The 27,469-nt window shown below is 38.4% G+C and overlaps 1 protein-coding gene and 1 non-coding gene across 2 annotated transcripts in view; one reads left to right on the forward strand and one right to left on the reverse strand.

Moving 5' to 3' along the window:
- The window catches only part of trabd2b.S (Trab domain containing 2B S homeolog), a 167,462-nt gene extending 158,760 nt beyond the window's left edge, over positions 1-8,702 (reverse strand). Inside the window, exons 1-2 of the mRNA XM_018260873.2 lie at positions 8,159-8,702; positions 6,777-7,337 (exon numbers count right to left, since the gene is read on the reverse strand). Coding sequence (XP_018116362.1) covers positions 6,777-7,337; positions 8,159-8,269 — 672 coding nt within the window. The 5' untranslated portion in view covers positions 8,270-8,702. The remainder of the gene's footprint in view (positions 1-6,776; positions 7,338-8,158) is intronic.
- Positions 8,703-24,982: 16,280 nt separating this feature from the next.
- LOC121393477 lies at positions 24,983-25,097 on the forward strand. Its single transcript, XR_005961093.1, has one exon. It is a non-coding gene; the product is annotated as a U5 spliceosomal RNA (small nuclear RNA).
- The last annotated feature ends 2,372 nt before the right edge of the window (positions 25,098-27,469 follow it).

Raw genomic sequence — 27,469 nt, forward strand, 5'->3', positions numbered from 1 at the left:
TTACCTAGTAAAGACTGAGACAAGCTCTTTGCCAAATGATTTTCATTAAAGTCTATGGGGGCTAATTCAGATTGCCAATGTGCCCTGTTTCCATTGTAGCCATTGATATTCTAGGCAATTTGTCTTTTTTTCTCAGTTATTATATTTCTGTTCAGTTTATTTAACTCTTAAGTTTGGTATTTCAGCAGCTATCTGGTTGCTAGGGCCTTATATACCATAGCACCCAAACAGTGGTTTGAACAAGAGACGGTAATAAGAACAGGACATGGCCTGCATAGAGATATAATACAAATAGTTTGTAGTTTCACAGAGCTATAGTTTTTGGCTGCTGGAGTCAGTGACCCCGACTTGAAAGCTGGCAAGAGTCAGAGGAAGAAAGCAAATAATTCAAAAACGATAAAAAATAAATAATGAAGACCATTTGAAAGCTGTAAATAGTCAGAAGAGGAATGCTTATAATTCAAATACTATAAAAAAGAAAAAATTAATTCCAACTAAAAAGTTGTTTAAAATTAGCCTTTCTTTAACATAGCAAAGTTAACTTAACATTGAACAACCCCTTTAAAGCATCTTGATAAGGAGGCCGAATACTCACTTCACATTTTTTTACTTGTCTACTGCTTGATATTTTTGCAGTCAAGTACAATTTAAAGGGGAACTCCGGCTTCCAAACCAAAATTTGATAAAGAGGCTCACATAACAAAGAAACCCCTAATATACCCATCACAGTTACCTGTTTCTTCAAAAAGTATGAATACATGCCATTTTCTATTCTGCAATCGATCTGGTTAACAGTTCTTCTCTTTCTGCATCATATGAAATCTTGGCAGGGAAGTAGGGACTAACTAAACACTGATGTTACAAATTGTAACAACTTCTCCACAGTTTACAGACAGCATGCAGGAACTACATAACCCACAATGCATTGCACTGTGATGTTCCATTCCTTATTGAAATCATGTGTGTAGGGAATTGTGGGCTTTAGAGGACAGATAGCTGTTGATACAAAGTAACAGTAGTCAGCCAGCTCAGCAAAGTAGTCAGAAAGAACAGCAGAAGAGCAGGGGGCTAGGCTTAGGAAACTGTCAGAAACCATTAAAAATCATGAAAAGTCTGCATATTTTTTAAATTATGTATATTGCAAAGTTGCTTGAAATTATGTTTACTTTTCAAAAAGCTTAAGTTATGTTTTTGTGGAGTTCCCCTTTAGGATCATTCTGTTTACCAGTAGGTTGGCTGAATGTGGTCTGGGTTATATATATTTGAATGTTGAGGTCATACAAAGCGGACTTTGAAGCCTTTGGGTGTGCTAGGGTCATAAAATTCCCCCAGAGGGTTTTCTTCAGGGGCAGACAGCTTAAGTTGCCACCTCTTGAGATGAAGTTCAGTGACATCAAATGCAGGCTATGATGCATTTGCCTGTGATGCTGAATCTTGCATAATTTCCGCTGCTCTAAATCAAAATGATGTCTGCATGATTCTTTAGGTGCAATTATGCTTTCTATGTGGCAGTAGATCCAGCATTCCCCTGCATCAATTCAAGGTGGGTGAAAGTTTTGTCACAATCATATAGTTAGCAGTAATAGTAAATGTCCACAAAACAAGATGAGGTTTCACTTCTCATTGCCTGGTTCAGCCAGGCATCAGGATTCAGCCAAATTCAAATCATGCAAATAAAGAAGGCTGTTATCCAACCAGAACTGTGATTCTCAGCATCCCTTAAAAACATCTGAGCACCCCTGACCCCCTGCAATGTTTTCCTTTAATTCAGCTCTGCTGGTGAGGGGCCAGACATAATTCCTTCTCTGTCCTGCCTGTCTTATCATTAGCCAAGGGCCTGTCAATTAAGCTACATAAATCCTGCAGCAAATGCTGCATTGCCATGAAACCAATGTATCCACAGGATATATTATGTGCAGGCTATAATTTGGTTTAATAATGTGCATAAGAATACCGCAATGGTTAACAGATAATGTGTAACTGCATGGATCATTACATAAAGTCTATCTATGCTATACTCTCAAGATGTCAATCTATCATTTTATGTATGTGCCAGACAGTAACAATTCTGTGAATAGAGAAAAACGTATTGGGCAAGTAAATTCTTATGGTCCCAAACACACATTCCGAGTTTATTTCTTGGCATGTCTAAAATAGCAGATCAGCTGGTCTTAGTTATATATATGCTGCCAAAGAGATCTGCATCATATTGAACATCAAATGTCATTGCCTGGTGCCTAATTTCACTAACTGAATGGAAAATGTCTTCTAAAACCAACAAGCAGTTATGACATGCACTTTGTGAGGCCAACTAATGTTTCAAAAGACTTGTGCCAGCAAGAGAGTAAGCATTTTATTTCATTTTAAGGTGTTTTGCAGGAGTTCTGAATATAATGCTGGCAACGTTATTACAAGTCTCTCTGGTAAATGTCATAATTACATAAATTACAGAAATCTTCATTAAATGAAACCCCTCCCTCCGCCTTTCCAATTACTGCCCACAACAATACCAAGGATTATTATACATGGGTTTAAATGCTTCACCTCTTTTAGTAGATAATTTGTTCTTATAAAAGCCACAGTTCTTGGAGAATAAGTTTTTGCAGTAACTCTGCTTCTAAACAAAAATATTCTTGCAATGAGCTGGACTGTTTTGCAGTTTTGTCTACAGTGTTATTTTTTGCTCTTGCTAGATAAGCTTTTATCTAAATAAAGCTTTGCACACCTAGAATAGCTCTCAAGGTCTAAAGGTGGCCATACACGGGCCGATAAAAGCTGCCGACAGACCGTGTCGGCAGCTTATTGGCCCGTGTATGGGGGCCCCCGACGGGCTTCCCCGATCGAGATCTGTCCGAAAGTCGGCCAGATCTCGATCGGATGGGATTAAAAATCCCGTCGGATCGCGGCCGCATCTGTTCGTTGATGCGGTCCCGCGATCCGACCGCCCGTTTGGTGAACGCTAGGATCCGATCGTTGGGCCCTAGGGCCCACGATCGGATCAGCCCGATATTGCCCACCTCAAGGTGGGCATATCGGAGGGAGATCCGCTCGTTTGGCGACATCGCCAAACGAGCGGATCTATCCGTGTATGGCCACCTTAACTCTGGAAAGAAGCACCGGTGCATCCTATGAATGCACCCTAGCTTGTGCATTGATAAGACAGGGGATGCAGGATGTTCTATATGTCTATAGCTAGATAATGATGGTGGTGGGCTTCTGGCTTTGGAAAAATATGCATAATAATGAACCAATCAGAAAACCCCATGTGTTGGGTACCACATTACCGGCAACTTGCCACTGGTTTTAAATGGTTCTTCACTTTCCAAACTCTTTTTTTTATATTTAAGCTGTTTTCAGATTGTTTGATGAAAACTTTTTAAAACATCTTTCCATTTTTATTCATTACTGTTTTTCCACAATGGAAGTTTAAAGTTTAAGGTTCCTATCTGTGGTGTTTCTGTCTGGCAGCTCAGTAATCCAGGGGTAGAATCTGAACTGTTACAATTCACTACATTAGTTGATACATTTCTCAGCAACATCTGTGGAATATTAGCAACTAGTGTATCCATTAAAAAAGCTTTAATGGCACTCAGATTCTGTACCACAAAGTTGCCTTGTTACTTTATCTTCAGCAAAGTGTGCAAAAACGTATGTAAAAACAAACTGCATAGCTTATACAGTTTTTACAGAACTGCTTTCTATGGGTGTTTTGTACAGTAGCTCTTTGCACAAACCGATAAAGCCCATTGTGGTGCAGAATAATTGCATATATTCTCAGGTATGCATTTTTACAAACAGTCCCATCAGCGCTATATGAATTTTACCAAGGGGAATTCAGTGTTATTTTAAACTATGTGGTTAATTGTACATCAGCTGAGAGTAAATGTAACAACCGTTTATACATATGACACAATGTTACAGTCTGTGCGTGAATGTTGCATGATCGTGTTTAGTAAAAATAATAGCTACCTCAGGCCCCCATGGGAATATGACTGATTGTAGTGGAGCACATTGTTTCAAGTTCGGTATACTCCTTGTCTGATCAAACGGATGTGTGATCAAACAGGTTTGGTCACCCTGGTGTTGTTGTTACTTATAGAAGAACTATTTTGGGGATAGTGACATTATGCTCAGCCTGCTTCCCTACATGTTAGCTGTAGTTCAGCTAAAGCTGGAGGTCCCCAGGTTGAATATAAACAGAATTTATGAGTTCAACCTAAGGTAACTACAACAGAATTTGCCATGTTTCTTTTTTTTCCAGAATTCAGACAGCATTTTGCATTCTTTCATAGAACATCGTCTACTATAACTCTTGCTGCTAGATTGCTCTCCTGTGCATTACTGGCCAGAAAGCAAAATGCCTTTGGCTCTAATGTTGTTGAAATGAACATTTGCCAGATAAGGGGTTACAAAGTTGCATTTGATTATGACTAGAGAACCAAGCAAGTACTGTTCAGCTTCAAAATATTTTCAACAAAACTTCTGGCTGTGAAACCAACCAAAACAGGATGGTACACACACATTTATACAACTATGCAAACAGTTTTTTTGCTTTAAAGTGGTCTGTAAATTCAATTCCTTTTTTTCCACATTTATAGACACGTGTAGGAGCTGCCATATTGTCGGATTCTTTTTAAGCTATTATCTCTCTTTTACTAACGACTCATTGGTGGCAAGCTCTATGGCAGCTCCAGCTCATGAACAAACTCATATGCTTATAAAAAAAATGTACATACAATTATTATCCTCTCGTAATCAGTGGTCTGCTCAAGAGGATAATGCTCTTGGATAGTGAAATCTGACCAATTATTTCACTGAAATAGGCAGTAATGCAATAAGGTACAGCTTACTGTTTGCACAGAGCACCATGTCTCAGAATATTTACATTAATTCATGTTTTATGTCAGACAGATGCATTACATTAGAACCATTTATGTTTTGGCACTGCAATGTGTTGTTCTGCCTATGTCTATGGTGCCTATATCAGAACGACAACTACCAATATACCAATAAGAAAAGTTCTGTTCACACAAAATATGTAAACTCTCATCTAGTATTATTTATTTAAGGGAACCTAAGTAAATTATTACCTTAACTTATAAATAGGTGGGTTTTTTGGATAACTGCTTTATGTCAAGAATCATCCTAACCACTGTCTCCAGCAAGTAGAACAAATTATATATTTATTTTAGTACTTGTTATATTTTTACATCCAGGGAAGGGGCCACACAATACAAATGCTGATAATAATAATACAAATAATATCTAACTTACTATTCCCCAGTTTTTTTCAGAAGAAATTATATATATATATATATATAAATATATATATATATATATATATATATATATATATATATATATATATATATATATAAATATATATATATATATATATATATATATATATATATATATATATATATATATATATATATATATATATACAATAATACAATCTGGATATAGTATGTTTCTGTTCACGTATGTCATTGTTTTCCACTTGGATAATATTGGTGCAGTTGTAGTTTGTTTACTAAAAGGAATTTGTAAACTTGTCTCAGAATATGTTTGGTTTCTGAGCCTAACATGTACTGTATGTGCACAGCATGTGCAGGCAGTGTATAAACATACAAATCAGCAAGTCCTCAGTTCATTAGGGACATCAAATAGGTAATGTAATAAAACCATTTGTAGCAACTAATCAGCAGGCAGCACCTTTTTACAAGTTTGATTGTTGGTTGGTATGGGCTATGTAAGTGACCTGGTACAAAATTTACAGATTATACTGTGTTACCCTTATTGTATTTTTGAATAAAATATATTCTACTGAAAGAGATAACGGCAAACATTTAGTAGCTAATTACCAAGCAATAAAATAAACGCATATCTTTAGCAAGGATTTTTTTTTCTTTTTTATTTCATTTTAAACATTTCTTCTTTTATATATGTGTGTGTGTGTGTGTGTGTGTGTGTGTGTGTGTGTGTGTGTGTGTGTGTGTGTGTGTGTGTGTGTGTGTGTGTGTGTGTGTGTGTGTGTGTGTGTGTGTGTGTGTGTGTGTGTGTGTGTGTGTGTGTGTGTGTGTGTGTGTGTGTGTGTGTGTGTGTGTGTGTGTGTGTGTGTGTGTATATATATATATATTTATATACATTGCTATTACAGCAATAAGCCACATACAACATAATCAAAAGTTAGTCTATTTTATTGTGGAAACGTATAGAAATCAGGCTTATACTTTGAATGTAGAATAAAAAAAGGCTATAAACATTTTACAGCCTGAAATGAACACAAAGTGAGCATACCCAGCATACCAAGACAATATATTACTAGTAAAATGTATTTAGCATCCACACAATGAATTGCTAACTCTGGAAATTTTACTTATCTAATAAGCATGTTACATGTTTGGCTATTGCGTTGATCCATACAGCAGACCAGCAGTATATTTGGAACAATAAGTCTATTATTTTTTCTATAATTTAATCATAACTGGATGTTGCTCTAAGGCAGTGACTGAAACTGGCAGCAAAAGTCATTTTACCTGGGATGCAGGTAGTGGTAGTTCTGGTAGCTCTGAGGTCCATGATATGCTGTCCAAAGTTTATTACATTAAGGAAATAATAGTAGGTGAGTGTGTTTATGTGCCTGTGTGCAGGCATGTGTGTCACTATGCAGGTGTGAGTGGGTTTGTATAGGAGTTGTGTAGTTTGTACACAAGATGTCAAATATGTATTATTAAAAAACCCAGCAATGAACTAGTTACAAATGATCTTACCTGGGAAAGGTTTAACCTGTTGAGAGGATGACACTGTTCTTCCACCTTCTCAACAGCCCCAGTTTTCTTCTTCATCCGATCAGCTTCCTGTGCTAAATATAGATCCAGGACCGGGACGCCTCTAGACCTGATATCAGCTTCTGTTAAAGAATTTACCATCAGCATCACCCACACAGGTCTCTTTCTCTCCCAGTTCCCAGCAATGGCATTAAAGAGATAATCGGCATAGAGACCCTTTCCCCTCTGGTCTGGGGTCATCCAGTGAGGCATCATGTGCTTGACATACTCCAAGTGCCTCTTTAGTCTCCGGTACAGATCCCTGGGTAGCACATCCTGCAGGTTTTCCCCTTGTGGAAGCATCTGACAGTGTGCCAGAGCTGAAATCGTGTATGGATCAGTGAGGTCCAGCTCAAAGTATACACTGTTGCTGTCATGAAAAGCCTTTTTGGAGTTCTGGGGTATGAAGTCCCATACTCTTGTATATGGCACATGTATGGTTCCAAATAGATAGGCAGGTGGATGCCTCCTTATGGTCCACAGAAAAGAATTCAGCTCTTCTTGCTAGAAGGAAAAAAACATGTTGAAGTCATTTGGTGCACATATAGCATCGTTGTTAAATCTGTAAAAGTCTCATTAAGGTGGGGGACCATTTATGGATAGAATGGCTACCTCTCTGCCGCCATAAAGTAAACTATTCATAGGTTACAATCATGTGATGATAGGGGCTTCGATTATTAGCTCCACTGGGGAAGGGGCTAGTGTAATGTATAACATAGAATATATCAGGTGAAGAGTAATTTCAAAAAAATCTAATTATGAATTAATTACAACTAACTGCTTCCAACCTAACTTTTGTCAGCCAGCAAACAGAAGCAGCCCATGGATCGATTAGGCAGAAATGGTGGTAAGGGGGGGGCAGATTCTAAACCAGGGGTGCCCAAAAGGTAGATCGGGATCTACCAGTAGACCCTTAGCTGGTGAGCAGTAGATCTCAAGACACTGTCAATAGCTTGTCTAAATCACCCTCCTATATCATGCTTTTCATTCAGATACTCATTAGAAATAGTTGTTTGTTAAATATAGCAATACACATTTTCTCATAAATCAATATTTAAGTCATATATTCCATGGAGCAGAATGCCAACAATATTTTATGGATGTAGCTCATAATGGGGACATCATCAGTAAAAGTAAACCTCCCATTAGTAAAGTATGGGCACTCCTGTACTAAACCATAACCCCTTTAAGTGGGATCTCTCTGGATACATAGGAGTTTGATCAAAAGTTATTGTACTGGTCATCCTCACCCAAAACTAAACAGATTAACTCTGAAACCTTATCAAATCCCCCAGGACAAAGCAGAGGGAAGCACCGGCACTCACCGATTTGGGCAGCCCACACTGACCCGTGTCTACAGGGATTCTCCTAGTCAGGACCTGGTGCCACAGCAATGTGCCCAACAAGCACAGGAAAACTGCCCTGGCCCCCCACATCGTGCTTCCCGCACTCCACTTCAGCGCTTCCACATTGAGCAAGTGCAAAGGAGTCGTTAGTCTGCCGGCAATGTGCGTCTGCGACTGACTGTGACTGAACTTTCTCACAAGGGATGGTCCGGCAGCGGTGCCCCCATGCTCATTGCAATAAATGATAGAATAAAGCGGCTGGTGAGTTCCGTGCAGGGGGTTGCGGGTGCTGATGGGACGGCGGTGCGCTCGGTGCTTCTATTTGAAGAGGCAGATGAAGGCGGGTACAGCTCTGCATGTCAGTATCGCACACAGTAACAGCTGGGAACAGAGCAACTTCCACTCACTTTGGTGTCCCATGTAAACTCCTTGTCAGACTTCTCCTCCCACTAGAGGGGGCAGCCACCCAGCTCTCCTGCCGCTACATCCACCCACATAAAGCCGGACTTTCCTCCCGCTGTGACTGCTTGTCGCTTCTATCCCTGCGCTGCTGCCAATCACTGTGTTACACTTATAACTGCTCAGTCCGTCCATGGGAGGTCTCTCCCCCCCACCCCCAACACACTCACTCTCTGTCCCCTTGTCTAGTGGAAAGTTCACAGCATTTGGGGGGGAGGCAGTTGTTAATACTTTATCTTTTTTTCTTTAAAGAGGGACTATCGGGAAAATGAACATTTAATATAAGCTTCCCCTTACTGAAGTGATAAACTTTCTAATTATAATCAATTAAATATTCTGTGCTGTTTCTGAAATAATCAAGTTTAGCTTCACTACCCCTCTCTCAGCATCTGTTTCTCTTCATTCTCTCTTCATACAGCAGTTGGGTGTCAGATATTCATTGACAGTTAGATCCAATCAGGGGTGCTTCGCCAATGAGGCGAGTTGAGGCTGTAGCCTCAGGCGGCAGTGCCCCACTAGGTACCAGGGGGCAGCAAAAATGCTGCTCCTGGTACTTTAAGAGCGAATTTCCAGGGGAGGGGGGGCAGCAGCAACTGGCGGCAGAGGGGCCAGGATCACCCTGGATCCAATATATCTTGCTAGCAGATGAATTAGAGATCACTCAAACTGATTCCAGTACAAACAAAATCTAACAAAATAACTGCCTTTTGCACGAATCCTGCATGTAGAGAGACACGTCTGGTGATTTTAATAGAGTGAGCTCTAATACATCATCTAGGCAAAAGGAGCCACCCTACAACATATCTTGGATCTAACTAGGAATGCCTGAATCCAGGATTCGGTTCAGGATTCGGAATCCTAATCCGCATCCTAATTTGCATATGCAAATTAGGGGCGGTGAGGGAAATCGCATGACTTTTTGTCACAAAGCAAGGAAGTAATAAATGTTTTCCCCTTCCCACCCCTAATTTGCATATGCAAATTAGGATTCAGATTCAGTTCGGTATTCAGCTGAATCTTTCGTAAAGGATAGTGGATTCGGTGCATCCCTAGATCTAACGTCAATGTATATCTGACACCCAACCAGGTCTGGACTGGGAGTCAAAGTGAAGATAATCTTGATTATTAGCATATTTAATTGATTGCATTTAGAATAATGCTGAAGCTTATGTTACATTGTCATTTTCATGATAGTTCCCCTTTAACTAAAGTAGCCACTTACTGAAAAACATCAGATTATTCCACGTTTACGATGTATTTCCGGATGAGTAAAGAAATTTCCTGCACCCCCCCCCCCACATTTCTCACCTTTAGTGGGCAAAGTAGTTTTAGGCTGCTTTATAAAATATTTAGGGTGATTTGGGGTTAATTTAGTCTGGATGAGGAGGCAGAAACAAAATGCTTTTCTTTTGCTGTTCATAAGTGTCTGCTTTAATTACCTTGGAGCTAATAATATAGAAAAATCACAGATTTTTGGATTTACATAGCAGGCGCCCCTAGGCCCACTGCCGTTAGTCACCCTTGTCCCCTCCACTTTATTCGTGCAAATTTTCATCATCAGGACCAGAGCAATGGGGATTGGTGCACTGAAAATTTAAAAAACAATTGTATCTCCTGAGCATCCCCAGTGTTTCTGAACCAATGTGGGTGTGGTTGGGCAGCATGCCGCCCCCTAAAATCCTGCCATCCTAGGCTTGGGGCTTGGTGGCCTTTCCACAAATCCTGATCTAGCTCTATTGTGAAATCACTTACAACTCTACCATGAATTATACAAGATACGTACAGTATGGCCTCCTGCATGTCTGTGCCTGCAGTTTAGATGTGAATGGGATCAGTTGGTAGAGCTGGTTGGATCATCACACCGCAATGCACAGAATAGTAGTTTTTCTCAGATCTTTCAACTTCATCATCATTTTCTCTGCTCAACAGCATAGAAGTTGCACAAGACTCCATTTCCACATGATCAGTCTTACATGGTTTGAAAACATTTCTCACTAATTGTGTTCCTTTCAAATCATAGGAAATAGGATTACTCCTGCATTTTACGAGGGACCAGAAAACAAGTGGCGTAAAATGGCGTAAAAATTTTAAATCAGGGAAATACAGCATGCAATATATATATATACACACACTAGCCTGGTGCACACAGAACACCATGTAACTGCCTAGGTGCTGGTACAAAAACATTAGTATTAAAGCTACAAAATAGACCGCACTCATGGGTCTTGTATAAGTGAAAAAGAAAATGTGTTTTATTCAACGTTTCGGCACATTTTTTTTCACTTATACAAGACCTAAGAGTGTAGTCTATTTTGTTGCTTTATCTATCTATCTATCTATCTATCTATCTATCTATCTATCTATCTATCTATCTATCTATCTATATATATATATATATATATATACATATATTGGGGGACCACAAAAAACAGTGTAAAATGAGGGAACACTTAAAATCATGGCATTTAAAATTGGGGTTTCATTGTAGATCTTTCACCATAGAAAAAAATGTAACCAATACACACTACCTGTATTATTATTTTAATAATATTATTTGTATATGACCACTTTTACAGGCTCAGACTGGACCTCCTAGGGCCCTCCAGAGAACATCACACCCGGGCCCAGTCACACAACAATAAAATGGAGACAGTGCCAAATGGAATAGGTGTTATATAGCAAAACAGAGAACAATGGTCATGATAGACTCACCCAGTTAGACTCACCCAGTATAGGAGGAGGTCCAGGCAGGGGCGTAACTATAGAGGAAGCAGACCCTGCGGTTACAGGGGGGCCCAGGAGTGTAGGGGGCCCAGTAAGACCCTAATTAATGAGCAATTTTAATGTATCTTGGTAAAATAGGCCAACTTATAAATATTTTGGGGCCCTAAATTGAATTTGCTATGGGGCCCAGTAACAACTAGTTACGCCACTGGGTCCAGGCACACCTCCCTGAACCTTCAGCTAAGGGTGCAGATGAACACCGTAATACCAACTGCCACTGGCAGGCACTCAATGGAACAGACCTCCACACAGACATACAATAATTAGCAGTTTATTCAGTATTCAAGTCAAAGCCTACTATATGTTATATGCCTATGGTGAAAATAAATAATGGCTGATGTGGGGAACTGACCTAAACTTGGTCCCACCAAGAAATCTATTGGTGCTCTAGCTTGCCAGTCCAACCTTGCATCCTAATGCTACAAAGTGCTTGCCACATTGCGTTTATGTTTAACAGTGGGTAACAACTCTGCCCAGGCCTGGATTTGTGGAAAGGCCACCAAGGCCCGCCCGGGCCTAGGGCGGCAGTACTTTAGGGGTCCTGATGATGAAAATTGGCACAAAATGCTTTCACTATTGTTACACCACCGATGTTTAATGATTTGCATTAGTCCTTACTCCTGTGAAGTCAATTTGATAAAAAGCAAATAAAATCAGCAGTGTGAGTTTGGACCATGGGAGGAAACCAGGGAAGCTTGAGGAAACCCATGTAGGCACAGGAAGAATTTACTATATTACTGTGTTGCTGGAATTGAATCCAAGACAACAGTAGGCAAGACTTGTGAATGGTTGCTAGGTATGAATATCAAAATGTTTATTCAGAACATTCAAAGTTCAAACAGAAGTTTGTGTTGTGTCCAGTGCATTGCTGACCCATAAGATTGGTTGAGGATCCCAGATGGTACCTTTGTTTGTCCTCGCTATTCAGTAGGTCCCCATGCTTAGCATAACACTCAGTTGGCCAAACAAATGGATGTTTAACTGTGGAATTAGGTCATTTAAATGTGTGGCCAAAAGTCTCTCAATAGGCCAAGTCAGCTTTTAGGTAACTGTAAATAACTATATCTTTGTAGAGATAAAAAAATCTGTGCATAGCATATTAACCATAGTTAAGTTTCAATTCAAGCCCTGAAATTGTTCCACACTGCTCCCTATGGAAACTCAAGCACAGGTGATTTTTCACATGGTTCTACCTGAGATAGTGCATACGATTCATAAAGGCAGCAGTGTGGGCAAACTGCCTTTTTATATGGGACTCCTGCTCTATAAAGAATTCAGCATGTAAGTAGCTTTATGTAGCTATCATTATTATTATAAAAAGGGTGGATATTAAAAAGCGCCTGTTGCCAAAAATATTACCCCCAACCAAAGGTGTGGGCTAATAGAGCCCCTACTCCGGTTTGTGGTAACAGTTGTTTTCCTTTAAAAAATTGGCCCCCACCAACACTAGGACACTTGAATCAGGAGGGAACTTTGCATTTGCATAATGCAATTCTGACATCATACACATGTGCAGAATGATCAAGTCAAGGCATTCCCAGTGCTATGGTATGGTTTGTGAGTACAAGTTAATTAGAAGAATATTGATCTAAATTTAAACCATTTTTTTTTTGTTTTTTTGTATGCAACTTCAGATTTTGGTGTCCAAGTAATAATAACATCATGAAAATACCTCTAGTAACCATGACATGGATGTTTTCTCTCCTTCTTTTTTATATGTAGTTACTACATCTCATGAGCTAAGAAACAATTAGAAAAAAATAAACAAAAAATAGAATAATAGTATATTTTTCCAATAAATAAAGCGTTAATCTGTGTCAAGCTGTTTTTTCAGGTAGTGCTGGGAGTATTTTTGCCATCTGAGACGAGATGTTGTGTTTAAAAGCAGATGTACTTTAGACCATAGCAAGTTTTTAGCATGTATCCAAGATGCTCATAAATTAAATTTCTTTGATAAATCCTAAACAAAAACAGAATTATATTACTTGCAGAGCAAATCTGAAGCTTGTAACTCTGCACATTACCTGTATGTACATAAAACATACACAAACAATACTCATCACATGTTGGTTGTTGATTTAGCCTTAAAATATGTGAAACCCCAGTGGATTTCCTCCTATATCCTTGTGACTGCCTTCATCCACCACAAACCAGAAACTGCATAACTTGTACTGTCATGGGAAAAGTCAAATGGATTTAAACACAATTCTGCACAGTGAAAAAGGTATATTAATGTATGCCTTCCTCGAGGAGATTCATAATTTCTTTGACACAAAGTGCAGCAACTCTACATAGTATACATAGAGTCTTCTGAGTCAATGTATTTGGAAATAAATTCCTCGCAACGATTACAGAAAGAGCAACTGTGCCTTTAATAGGTCTGGATGTTTTGACTCTTTTGGCAGCTCTGGGGATGTATTCAGTTAGCTTTTCAGCTGTGAAATCTTGATAAATAGACCTGTGTCTCAGCTGCCCTTTTCTATCAACTGCATTTACAGTAGGTTAATATCAACCCAGATACTGTTTGTGAAGGAACAGAACTCAGAGTTCTGCGTATCAGTATCTCAGCCATGCTAGCCATTAGATAATTTCTTTAGTTTTCCCAGTATAAATTAAAAAACGGTTATGAATAGGCTCCTTATTAGTGACTTACCTTGCACACATGCCAATTCTATCTGTCAAGAAAGGAGACTCCTTATTTTGGGGTCAGTATGCCGCCTTTTGCCTTTCCCACTAAATCTACTTTTTCCCCTTGAAAAAGACAGAAAGTAAAATAAGCCTGTTCATACTTCTTATCCTGGCATAAAATGAAATGCATGCCACTGTAAATCATACAGACTGTATATTATAGTGTATTTTGCAATCTGTATGTAAAGTTAGAAAGCTACATAATTAGCTGGAGGCCTCAGGACCTGATGCTACCCCATGGCACCCAAACGGATCTTTATAACCACAGTTTATGCATTCCTTTGCGGGACACCATTATATTATTATATTACTTTAAACACATATAAAATAGTAAGCGTATAAGCAATAAACAAAGGGACATTTTCAAGGTGGGACCGAGCAGGAAGGATAGCGGGGTGGACCCTGGCCTTTATTGGCACTGCTGAGCCAGACTCCCTCCCTTTGTATGCTTTCAAAGCTTTCCTGCCCATTTACAGCTGCCAGACTGCTCCGGTTAAAGAGCAGGAAGGAGGTACAATAAGGTATGCAGTGCAGGGGCACACTGGTTGGGGGGAGATGGACACAGGAGAGGGGCCCTTCAGATTATAGCCCTGGTGGGTCCAGGGCATCCAAGACCAACGATGGAAGTTGTACTGTTGTAGAGAAACAAATAATTCAAAATCAAACAGAAATGCTTTCTTACTCATGCCATCCCCACAATGTGATCTTCCTCATGATGTTTTGGGTTCCAAATGAAAGCCCACCATGGTGCTGAAATACTGTATATGGGCTTTTTGTTTTCATTAACTGAATAGCTCTAGTTAGAAATGTTTAGTTTGTCAACATTCTTACCTTTATACTGCCTGGCTGGACTACAGTTACTCTTTTTTGAATTCCCTATTGAAAGTTTAGAGAATTAAAAGGAAAATGCAAGTACATATTGTATTTAAGGCAGCATAGAGGCTAAAAACAAACATTTTGCAGATATATTATAGTTGTTATTTTAAACCATAGCTCACCAGCCCTACTTGCTCTCCTGCCGATTCAGCCTATTTGACATGCAAACTGAATCCCCCACGCTGTGTTTTCTCTAAGTGCCCTGAGGACTTGCTCTTAACCGTACAGAGTAAAAACTGAGATAGTAAACATACTCTGTAGGAGGAGTGAAAGGGCCATTGGTTTGCTGCCAGGTATTATTGGAGGCAAAATTAACCATTTCAGCTTCATATAGGATATCAAATTTGTCATTCTTCATTCCTGAAAATCAAAGTTTGATTAAAGGATTCAATATGCATATCAGTTAAGTGGACTTAACTCAGTCAATAGTAAGGATATTTGCAATAGATTTGCTTTTTGCTTGAGCTAGCAATGCCAGCAGCAAATACTGAAGAAAAGAAGCTGAGAGCAGGCCTCTATCTCTTCAATCATCTCCTCAAAATGTGGACATTTGCAGTGAGACATAACACCCTACAATTTCCAGTTATCCTTATAGACATCCTCCTGAGATTAAACAAAAAATATTTTTTTAGGCCTTTGTGTCATAAGCCTTAGGGCAATGACAAACAGGGCTATTTGTCACCACCAGGCAACAGCTATGTCTGCCATTGCCCTTATAGTCATGACATGCAACATGTTTGGATTGTGGCTTTGGAGCAAAAAAGGTATCAACACACTATGGATGTGTACTGTGTGAATTCCAAAAGAAAACTGGGAGTGATGTGAGAGGAGGGCTCATTAAGAGCTTTGGAGTGCTGTTATCCTTGTAGTTTTGAACTCTGCTTCTCAATAATTGCTTCTCAATGGTAGTTACACACACTTCCTTGGCTAACTTGGATCTTGATATACCTTGTGCAAACAAATCCCAGAATGCACGAGTTAGGCGCTGGAGCTATGTAGACAAAGTAGTACCCTAAAGCTGCCCATAGATGTGCAGATTTACCTTCAGATCAGACGAACAACCGTTCTGTACCATCTCCCGACCTGCCACTAACTATTCAGATCAAATAAAGTAGTAAAGGAACAGATCAGACAATGTTCTGCCTTTGACAGCAATCATATGAAAGTTATGTCTGACAAAATCTGGTCTCCCACCGGCAATACATGCAGAGATATTATCGGTAGCCGATAGAAATTTTTTAACCTGTCTGATTGCCTGAATGAACGATCACCATGGCACGAAAAATGTTGGGACACTCCACACACGGGCCGGAAATTTGTACGAAACAGAGATTCGTACAATCAAATCTTTGCGTCTATGGCCAGCTTAACTCATGTAGTTCTGGTAGTGAGAAAAACACTTGTTGATTAACCCTTCTTTTCCTTAACCACCATTATTTTCTCCAATTATGGCAATAAAAGGTTCTTTGCGATTTTTCTTTTCACATTTGTCTTCATGTTATACAGCCTTCCTATTCTGATTACAATTTAAATTATGGTTATGAGAAAGTGCAGAGTAAGCAGCAGTTATTGAGTCTGTGTCAAACTTGAACTGATTTCCTCAGCCACAAAACACTTGCCCTGCACACCACATTAAACCTAGTGCTCAATACACAGCAGAGTGCAGAATGCAGCAGTGGTTGTGTGTAATTCAACTGGTGGCATGCAGAGTAAACCACTTTTCATGCCAAAAAATGTATCTTACTCTGTCAAGTTGCATGTTTAGCCAAGACAAGGCTCCAAGGAGGTCTGGGTATGATCACACTCTCCGCCCTCCTAGTAGTTCCGCCCCTGAGCATAGTGTTGTTTTTTTTCTCTCACCAAAACACGACAGAGAAAAGATAACTGTCCTTCCTATAAAGAAATCCTTTAAAGCCAAAAAATTTAAGAATTGAATATAGTGCCTTAGCTAAACTATTTCTTTTTTTACACTTCTCCATTTTCATGCAACTATTCAAAAATGTAATAAGATATGGAAATCAATGGTACCTATCCTATGGATATATACAGAAATAACTTAACCATACCCTTATCATAAAACGAGTGCTAGCTCTGTCTGTGGGGAAAATGTAAAATATATATCCTTGCATCTGATCACAGCTCCATATAAAAGACCAATTAGCTGTTTATTTAGAGACAGGTTGCCACCTTTTCCAAAAGTTTTTACTGGCTGGTGGGGGGCGGGAACAAAAGGGGGTGTTCTGTGATGCAAAATGGGGCGGGGCCAATCAAATTGCCACAGAAGGGGGTGGGGCCACGTTGAGCAAAGTCCAGAAGGCCAAAAAGAAGGTACGTTCTAAGCGAATTGAGGACGGGCCAAGCACTTTTTTAAAGCGTGTTACAAACTTACCGGCAACTACATTACTGGTAAATTTGTAATACCGGCCCTGGCCTTGGCAGGTGTTTTACTGGTTAGGCCGATAAAATACCGGCTGGGTGGCAACGCTATTTACAGACCATCCAACACATACCAGCCCTCTCTCAGCAATCAGAAACTACTAGTCCCCATCACCATGGACCAACTTTCAGCTGAATAAAGAGATGGGATATTTGATAGTGATAGTTTAACTTTCATTTAAACTAATTTTAACCCCTTGTATCAATCACAACCAGTATTTCTTTACTGATAATTATAATTGTAGAGGACTTGGGATTAAGAATGTGGAATGTAGTTCTTAAAAAAAAACAGGTTTTAAAGAACACTTGAAAATCCTAACTACAATCAGACATGGTATTATACTCATTAAACATCCACAGCTCATCCATTTTTTAAGTCCTCTCCTACCCCCCAGTAATTGATAAGAGCACTAGTATGTATGTAGTATGCAGTTAATTGGTTAATATTGTACACCTACAGTAGGTCAAAATATGAATAGTCATTGGGTAACATTCTAACTGCATTGCTGTACTTGTCCTACCCAGCTCTGAACTAACACAAACAGATATGTACTGGTTTTCATAAATGTACAATGACATTCACTGAGGCACAACATAGAACTTTAGATAAAGGCTTGTGCAGAACATACTTTTTGCTTATTTTTTAATCAGCAAAAATCTATTTTTTGTGTTATTTCTTGAGCTAAACAGGGCACTCGAACCCCCTCCCTTCTCCCTTGGTTGTAACTTTTTTGTTCATTTATGCAGGGGGTTTATCTGTGCACTTATAATCTAATTATCTCCCTTGTAAGCACCAAACATGGACTAGCTCTAATTTCTCTGTTTGCTGCCATAAAATAACAAAAAATGATTTTTTATTTTTTTCCTTATTAAAAAAAAAAAGATGTTGAGCACAAGCATATTCTCATGAAAAGCACCATATTAAAAGACAGACAATAAATATAAACTTGATTATGCTAAATAAATAACTGTCTGAAAATGTCATGAACTTCATAATTTTAACAACAGTAAAGAATTATTATTATTAACAATCCGTTTTTTTGCGGGACAGTCCCAATTTTGACAACTTAGCCTATTGTCCCGGTCCCACCTTTATCTTTGATCTCCTGCATTGAACAGCCAGAAAATGATAAAAAGTTTCTGAAACTTAATTAAATAAGAGGCTTTTGGCAGAGAGTCCAGAATACTCATTATCTACACTTAGATAAAATTGTAATTATTTAAGATAAGCAGGTCTCTTGGGAGAACTAAGGCTTGAAGCTTAAAAGTCAATTCACCTGTTATAAAACATAAAACATGACTCTTAAACCCCCCAGAAATGTGTTCAAACTTACATAAAATTTATGTAAAATGGGCATGGTAGTTAGGGGGTGTGGTCACACTATGGGCTTGATCAAAAAGATCTTTTTTTTCGTCTTTTCATTTTTCAAATGCTGGGAGGTATGATAATTATTCTAAGCACCTTGCAGTTGTTTTGTGCCTTTAACCAGAATTCATAAAACAAAAACAAATATATAATTTTGAATGAAAACAACAGAAGAGACATATCACACAATTAAAGCATTCACATAGATTGTAAGACATAAAATTAAATGGGGCTTATTATCTAGCAATCTCAAATTTACATCAGTGCAGTAGCCCATATCATCAATTCAGCAACACAGATGATTCTACTATAGTATCAGTTAAAATAAATACAATACTGTCCTCTTCTTTGGGACAGGAACAAAGACATTAGGGGACCCATTTACTAATAGTGATGGGCGAATTTGGGGTGTTTCGATTCGGCGAAGAATTCGCAAATTTCCAGCGAAATTTGCGAAACTGCAAAAAAATCTGCGAAACTGCGTCGCTGCGAATTCGCGCCTGGCGAATAAATTCGCCAATCAATATTTACTAACAATTGAATTGCAATTTTTCAATGAATCTCGAAAATTTTGAGATTTTGCTATATTTCTAAAAAGCTCTAAAAATTCTATATATATTAAGAGAAAAAAACACAAAGACCAAACTTCGCCAAGTAAAAGTTGTCAAGGTGTTAAGAAGTCAATTAAAGCTGCCCTGATCTTTTAGTGGTTTTTCAGATTTTTTTTTCACTAGGAGTTCAGCTCTTTTTTTCATTCACACTTATTATATTTGGGTCTTTGAATAAATTCAATGACATTCATAGTTTTAGAGTTTGTGAGTTTAGTTGTGGTTTCCCAAAACTCTAAAACCACTAAAATACAACCTTTAATAAATAAGCCTCCAAGTGTCATAAGCTGTGTCTTGAAATTATGAAACTTATGTGTCACAAAGTCTTTTAAGGCTTTATTTATTGTGATGGAATAACGTTTGTAAGTTAAAAGTCTCAAGGTCTTGATGTCTTTTTGCCTTTGAGTTTCCTATACATATATTCCTTTTCTTTAAAGCTCCAGTTATAAAATACTACACTATTCTGGAACCTTCTAGAATCAGTGTAAATCACTAGGGCAAGCATGCAAACACGCAAGCAACTATGTGAAATTAGGCTCAGACTGGGTAACCAGGACAACGGGAAAAATTCTGGTGGGCCCCAACCAGTGTCGGATCACAGGGGCTGCTTTCAGCCCTGGCCCCCACTGTGCCAACCTCCATGGCTCCCTTCCCCAGCTGCAACCCCTACACCCCACTTACCCCTATCAGCACATACCTCTTCTCTTTACAATCAGGGCAGACGAGAGCAGCAATCGGGAGAGCAAAAAAGGTGATTCATCTTCAACTATTGAATTGTGGGTCTTGCTCAAATGTATAAACAACCATTTGCATAAGTAGGGAATCCTGGTTTCAGTTTAGGATTTGTCCTTTTTCAGCAGGATGCAGCCAAATCCAAGTGCCTGGCTAACTAAAACTAAATCCTTGAAATAACATGACTTTTTATCACATGAACAAAGAAAATTACTATTCCCTCTCCCCATGGGTGTTCTTTTTAACCCTTCCATAGACTAATATGCAAATTCGGGATTCGATTCAGGAATTGGCCTATTGAATTAAATTCTAATCGTGCTCAATATGAATAATGAAAAAAACTGCTGACTCTTAACTATACTGTACATATACTGCAAGTAAGATATATGCTGCCTCCTTTCACTCTCTAAAGATTGTTTTTGAAGAATGTAGGTCCTGTATACATAAACTTTCACAAACAGTTATTCAATATTCACCTATTTCAACACAATATTTATTAAGATGATTCAAACTAGAAAAATGCATGCTTTGCATAAAAAGATTTTTCTTCATATAAAACTAAATGATGGTAGATGGCAAGCATATTTTCTGCCCATGATGATCTAATATCAACCCACTCCCTCCCTTCTTTACCCACATATTTTGCTCCATATGTAATGTATTTACAGATTCAGCCAGCTGCTCATCAACAAAATGCATACATTGATTAATAAAAGGTGCATATTGATACAAATACAAGTATTTTTTATATAAATGACAACTTTAAAAAGGGCTAGCCTCTGTCCGTATAATGAAGAAACACTTCCTATAACTCAACTACAGAAACTACAGTGATGGAAATACATTACATAGTAACATAGTAGATTCCGCAACATGTGTTGGAGTGTTAAAGTGATAATTTCATTGGAAAACATGTTTTTTTCAAAACACATCATTTAATAGTGCTACTCCAGGAGACTTCTGCACTGAAATCCAATTCTCAAAAGAGCAAACAGATTTTTTTATATTCAATTTTGAAATCTTACATGGGGCTAGACATATTGTCAGTTTCTCAGCTGCCCCAGTCATGTGACTTGTGCCTTTCTCCTACTTAATGTAACTGAATCAGTCTCAGTGGGACTTGGCTTTTACTATTGAGTGTTGTTTTTAGATCTACCAGGGAGCTGTTATCTTGTGTTAGGGAGCTGCTATCTGGTTACCTTCCCATTGTTCTGTTGTTAGGCTGCGGGGGGGGGGGGGGGAGGGAGGGGGTAATATCACTTCAATTTGCAGTACAGCAGTAAAGAGTGACTAAAGTTTATCAGAGCACAAGTCACATGACTGGGGGCAGCTGGGAAACTGACAATATGTCTAGCCCCATGTCAGATTTCAAAATTGAATGTAAAAAAAATCTGTTTGCTCTTTTGAGAAATGGATTTCCCTGCAGAATTCTGCTTGAGCAGCACTATTAACTGATGCATTTTTAAAAAAAACATGTTTTCCCATGACAGTATCCCTTCAATGGAAAAATGCAGTATTAGAGCAGTGCTGTTTTCTGGCAGTTAAAAGGTTAAAGATGGGGAATTAATCTAAACACTGAAAAACTGCCCTATGTGGTTTTTATTTGCATTTCTTTTTAAAAAGCCTGATTTTGGTTACTCTTCATATAAGAAATACAGAACTCAAAAGGTAATTCATCGTGCATGCAGCTTAAATTTCTTGGTCTTCACAGGAGATCCAAAAATTCACTCTTAATTAATGGCATTCCAGTGACAAGGTCCATTTCCTTGGCACTAGAGCTTCCCTTTCTATCCCACTCATGTTCCATTAATTACATATTCCTGTAGACTATATCCAGGCAGTTTTTATCACACAAAACTCAATCCCTGTGTACTGTTTAGGCATCCATCAGGCCCTGTGCCCCTTTCTTCACTATAAGGGACTCACACATACTAGAAATACTCACAGGACAGCAGAAGATAAAAGTACTATATATACTGTAAAAGCCATACAGTGTAAATAAAAGAATATAAGTAAACATAACTGAATATTAGGGGCAAATTACAGAGCCACATACAACCATTTCTTTTAATTACTCCTGAGGAAAATTAATTCACAAATTTAATTTAGTTAGAAATAAACAAATCTGTGCATATTCAGATTTATTTCACTTACAAAAATGTTTTATCAAAATTAATGCCAGAATTGTAATAAACACCAGTCAGACAAAAGTCTGTTTAGCCGATGATTGCTTGAGATAAGTAGAGACTTCCTCCTTGATGTGATCCAAGCAGTGACTTTTCTCTCATTCCTGTATATTGCCCCCTTTTGTGGAAAGTGTGGCCATTTCTGATATACCTTGATTAATGTGGAAAAATTTATATTTGCATAGATTGGCAACCTAGCTTAAAGGGCAGATCTGGTCATCATCCACTAATGCAAACAGCACTCTCAGGGAGACTCCTCAGTAGCAACTGCTACATATCAAGCAATTTGTATATTTATCACAAATGAGCATTTTGGATGGTGTTTTTTTGGCTTTAGGCTGCCAACAATCCTACTGTGCTTTGCATGGCATCTTAAAGAGGATTTATCATCCTTACCTTAATATTCTGTTGCTAGTCTACATGGAGACTTTTGAAAAACAGCTCTCCGTTGTTGTTTTTTTTTTTAAAATAAATATTTCCAAAGGTACAGCTAATTATACTATTGAGCTGTCAATCAAAATAATTCAACTCCTTTGGCCTTTGGCATAGATGCATCTCCTAGTATTCCACGACACGGCTCCTTCCAGTCACCTCTCCACAGTTAAATCTTGTGAGAATGCTAGGATCCACTTGTTGGAAGTTGCGGTTTTCATTTATTAAGGTGTTATATTCATTTTGGGATTTATCATGGTCCGGAGCTGCTAAAAATTAAAATTGAAAATACTCAGCTGAAACCTATTGAAATCATGTAGTCAATGGTAGATGGTCCCTTTAACAATTGGAACATGTTTTTTACCTTCAGGAGTTTGAGTTCTCAGAGCGACAATTTGTAAAGACATACTATTCGAATTGACGTTTGGGGGCAGTTTTACCTAGGGTCGAATATTGAGGGTTAATTAACCCTTTATATTTGACTGCCGAATTGAAATCCTTCAACTTCAAATATCGAAGTCTAAGGATTTAGCGCTATTCCTACGATCGAACGATCGAAGGAATAATCGTTCGATCGAACGATTAAATCCTTCGAATCGAACGATTCAAAGGATTTTAATCCATCGATCGAAGGATTATCCTTCGATCAGAAAATTGTTAGGAAGCCTATGGGGACCTTCCCCATAGGCTAACATTGGCCTCGGTAGGTTTTAGGTGGCGAAGTAGGGGGTCAAAGTATTTTTTAAAGAGACAGTACTTCGACTATCGAATAGTCGAATGATTTTTAGTTTGAATCGTTTGAATCGAAGTCGAAGGTCGAAGTAGCCAATTCGATGGTCGAAGTAGCCAAAAAAAACATTTGAAATTCGTAGTTTTTTTCCTCTATTCCTTCACTCGAGCTAAGTAAATGGGCCCCTAGATTTTGTCACACTGGTTTTTTTTAAGAAAATTTAACGATAAATTAAGTGGATTCAGGTTTAGGTATTTGGTCAAATTTTTTTTAATAAAGTGAGAAATTTTGAGTTGAGTTTTAGTAAATAACTTCCCTAGCTGTCAGGATTCAAACCTTGGACCGTGTGATACTGTGGTGGTTAGCTGTTGAGATACTGGAGACTTTTGTAATCTGACCTTACACTTAACTCTAACAAGCATTCTTTTCCTTTATTATTTTCTTACTCTCTTTCCTCATTAAGACCAGGCATTAATGATCTAACAATTAAGCATATATGTTTCACTCCTATGTCTCCATGCCTGGTTCCTGAGCCCTGCCTTGTGTCTATGTCCCTGCCTGGTTTCTGAACTCTGCCTATTTCCTTAACCCTGCCTGATTCCTGAGCCTTGCCTTGTAGCTAAGTCTCTATCTGTTTTCTGAGTTCTTTATCCATTGCTTGTCCCTGAGTCCATGACTGGCTCCTGAGTCCCTGTCTAAATGTTTTCTGCCTTGTTCTTTCCCGATTATTGTGGCTTTCCTGATTTTGACCTCTGTAAATTGGACTTTGATAACTGTTTCTAACTGTTCAAGGTAATGTTTACAGGTGTTACCTAGGTTTTCGGCTCTGGCCTAGTTACATTTGTCTCTTTCAGTTTCTGAACCCAGCATATTGCTTTTGATAATGTACATAGTGGAATAAATTCAAGACATATCAATCCCAGACATAATATGCTTACTCTGAGAATCTGAGAATGAGATATAAATGTTTGTCTGGACACAGGCATGGCCTAACTCACCACAGTAGAGGCGTAGTCAAGAGTAGTGAAGGGCAAAATTGTGGCATTACATTTTATTAAACTCTGAAATTGTATGGAAAGGTGTTGATTAGCAAATATAGAGCTTGAGCCTGCAGAAATCCACTGCATAATGCAAACATGAGACATTCTTTATAGTAACAGTAATTTAGGTGAAAAAAGGCACATGTTCATTTAGTTTAAACTTTTAGGCTAAATAAAACCTGCCTAAGTGCTATTTGATCCATGGGAAGGTGATATAGCCCATCAGAAGCCTTTCCAGTTTGCCAAAGAGGTGAAAATGTCATAATGAAAGGCGCGTACCGGCGCGCACCGAGCGATCGGTGCGCGCCGGTAGCTGTTCTCTTGGACTCGTCTCCTTTCCGCTCCTTTTAAACTCGGTCTTGGAGGGAGCTTGTTTTGGGGGATCCAGATAGGCGACCTTTTGCCTCTCAGCGAGTGCACGCCCACCTGCTTCGCAGGTCGCCTTTCACCAGGCAGCATTGACGGCATACTCTGGTTTCTCTTCAAATCGAATAAATCTTTCACCTTTTATTAAAGAATTCCATGGAGAGGAACGACCATGAGTTTCGTTCAATTTTTCGAAGCCTGGTTCACACCAGGCTACTGATACCAGTTGCAAAGACAGATGTGAAAATGGCAGGGAGAGCGGGCTGACTAGTTGGGGCAAAAAGCTTGGCTTATCCAGCAGCCAGGGCACTGACACAGCAGCCAGGGCACTGACAGTTCTATGCATTCCTATGGGATTTTTAGATGTATATTTAACATATGGTGAACTTTCATCCACTGATAAATACACTTCTAAAAATCCCACAGGATTGAATCAAAAGTGGGGTTTTCTGTGTTCAGCTCTAATCTCACACTTTGTTAAATCTGCTCCTAAATCTATGTTTTCTATGAATATGAATAGTTCTTTTTCTGTTCCAAACCATAGAAGGAAGAGGTCACCCACAAATCTAAACTATAAATCAAATTTTCACTCCATTAATTCTTACTTAAAATGCCCTTACGTTTAGCACCACAGCTTCATAATTTCTACAATGCCTTTATTTGCATCACAATAACACAGATCACAAATCACACTGACAGTAAAGCAAACTACCTACAGCAAGGAAACACTGTCATAAATTCTCCAACAGTGTCTGGCAGAATTTAACTATACTGCAAACAAATGAGTTTGTTAGCGAAAATATTTGCTCATGAATGATATAATCAGCATTCTCATGGTGAATCTTGGCTCAGGTTTCAGTGTTCATTCTCCAACATAGGGATGTTCATTAAATGTATCAGTTAAATGTATCAGTTAGTAGAAATGTCTCTATTCTGCAGGCATCTTGTAATAGCTCTTTTCCAGAGGGGAAGCAAAGTATAAAATAAATAGTCATAGAAAGATCACACAGACAGACTTAGAATAAAAGCATCAGCTTCATGTTTATAAATCCAGCGCCTTAACCACTGCACCACATCCGGCTCTACAAAGAAATTCACAAATATTCTCCTTTTCCTAATTAGCATCTTTCACCCACTTGCAAATGTTTCAAAATTGTCTAATTTCCTTTGTTTTTGTTTCAAATGACTGATGTATGTTGTTTTTACAATATCTGGTGGTTTTGACTTTGTTGTCATTTCCTACCCCCCATCTTTCTGCATGGAGCACATTAAATAAAGTTATTTGTGGTAATTAGAATCCCTTTTAGCCACAAACTGCTTAGATCATTACTCCAAAAAAATCCAAACCAGTAAACCACAGCCAGTCTGTGAGTTAGGACTGTAACTCTTTCAGATATGTTGCATAGTTGCTACACCATGTAGCAGACTTTTTGGCTTTCAAATTGATTTGATTTGGATTAATTAGCATATAGGGGCCAACACATACACATGTGTGGTGATTATATTGATCAGCAACTAAACTGATCAACATATCTGGCTGCTGTTATACTGCTTCTTGGTTTTTCTGTTTCCCAGGTATTTGATTTTCTAAGAAGAAAGAAGTGAATTAATTTGGAGTTCTGGTTAGACTAAGCCTTCTTTTCTCTGTTTCTTTTGAAATGCCAGACCATCACCATGAAAATTTCAAGCAGCTACAACTAGAAAAGGGAATAAACAGATGACTAATTGTCAAGTGGATTAATTTATCGTTTTAACACAACATGCTGAAAGTTAATCCTTATGACATTTCCCCTTTAATTGACTGACACATTCAAAACAGCCCTTAGCTTAACACAATAGCATGTTCATACTTTGTTCTGAAAATTCTGAGAAAGAGTATGGTAGAGGAGAACCATAGGGATAAACTTTATATTATCCAAGCATGAAATAAGGTCTTAACAGTAGTCTAAGCTATTTCTGAGCAGAAAAGGGTTATATATAGAAAAATGCTGGTTCTCACCGCCTATGCTTCAGTGTCTTTAGAGTAGACAAAAATCAGAGAGGGCAGTTTTACGTGGTGTAAAAATGTTACTATGTGTGAGCAATTGTTCATTTGCCAGTAAGTTATAAAGTCTTCTAAAATGGTTATACTGCAACCCATACCTTGCTCTGTACATTACTTCTGTGAGTCCGGCACAGCCAGGCTTTTACCAAAAGTACTATTTTAGCTATGTGTGTGATGCTGCATATCTTTTACATTGTTTACATGGGTACATTTGGTAAGGTACAACAGTGAGAAGAACTCTAAAACACAAACTTGTTCCTTATTAACATATTTCACTCTGTTACATGGAGTGGATCCATTTTCAGAAATATGTTAAGGGGTTTTATACAGAATTGAATACAGTAATGATAATCTTTTGGTTCCACATAATATCCTGACAATGGCGGACACCAACCTGTGCCCTCATTATAACTTGCTGGCAGGAGACCTGATCATATTGTGAAAGAAAGAGTTATATTGTAGATAAAAACGAATGCGGTGCTAAAGAAACCTATATGTCAATTCAAATTCCTGAATCCAATTAGAATCCAATTCCATTTTTTT

Source organism: Xenopus laevis, chromosome 4S (assembly GCF_017654675.1).
Source record: "Xenopus laevis strain J_2021 chromosome 4S, Xenopus_laevis_v10.1, whole genome shotgun sequence".
NCBI lineage: Eukaryota > Metazoa > Chordata > Amphibia > Anura > Pipidae > Xenopus > Xenopus laevis.